Consider the following 557-nt stretch of genomic DNA (forward strand, 5'->3'; position numbering starts at 1 on the left):
AGTGATGGGAGGAGGGGGGACAGTTTGACACTGAAAGAGGAGAGACTGAGATGAGATCTGAGGAAGAACTTCTTGGCTGTGGGGGTGGTGAGCCCCTGGGGCAGGTTGCCCCGAGAAGCTGTGGCTGCCCCATCCCTGGAGGTGTTCAAGGCCAGGTTGGAGCAACCTGGGCTGGTGGGAGGTGGCCCTGCCCAGGGCTGGGGGTGGCACTGGATGATCTTCAAGGTCCCTTCCAACCCAAATCATTCCATGACTCATTCCTGCACTTGATCCCACTCCCTTTCCCCCCCCAAAAAAGACTCACCTGTCCTCCTGGTGTGAGGGCTCTACAGACGTCTGGTGCTGCACGTGAGCGATCTCCTCGCTTTGCCTCTTCTTGTCTCGGATATTCAGGCAGATGGAGAGCAGCAGCAGCAGCACGCCCGCTCCCACCAACACATACGCCACCGAGAAGGTCTTGCTCTTCAAAATGCCTCCGGTGCCGCGGTCGGGCTTGCTGCTGTTGCTGGTGTGGGTGGGGGGTTTGTCAGCGGGACTGAAACCGGGGACGAGGTTCC

At 59.6% G+C, this 557-nt stretch overlaps 1 protein-coding gene across 1 annotated transcript in view; it reads right to left on the reverse strand.

Annotated features, from left to right (window-relative positions):
- Window positions 1-555, reverse strand: part of LOC104282946 (transmembrane protein 51-like) — a gene marked incomplete at its 5' end in the record, with an annotated part of 2,996 nt that extends 2,441 nt beyond the window's left edge. Inside the window, one exon of the mRNA XM_009881078.1 lies at window positions 305-555. Within this exon, the coding sequence (XP_009879380.1) occupies window positions 305-555 (251 nt within the window). The remainder of the gene's footprint in view (window positions 1-304) is intronic.
- Window positions 556-557: the final 2 nt, after the last annotated feature.

Source organism: Charadrius vociferus, unplaced genomic scaffold (assembly GCF_000708025.1).
Source record: "Charadrius vociferus isolate BGI_N301 unplaced genomic scaffold, ASM70802v2 scaffold663, whole genome shotgun sequence".
Lineage (NCBI taxonomy): Eukaryota > Metazoa > Chordata > Aves > Charadriiformes > Charadriidae > Charadrius > Charadrius vociferus.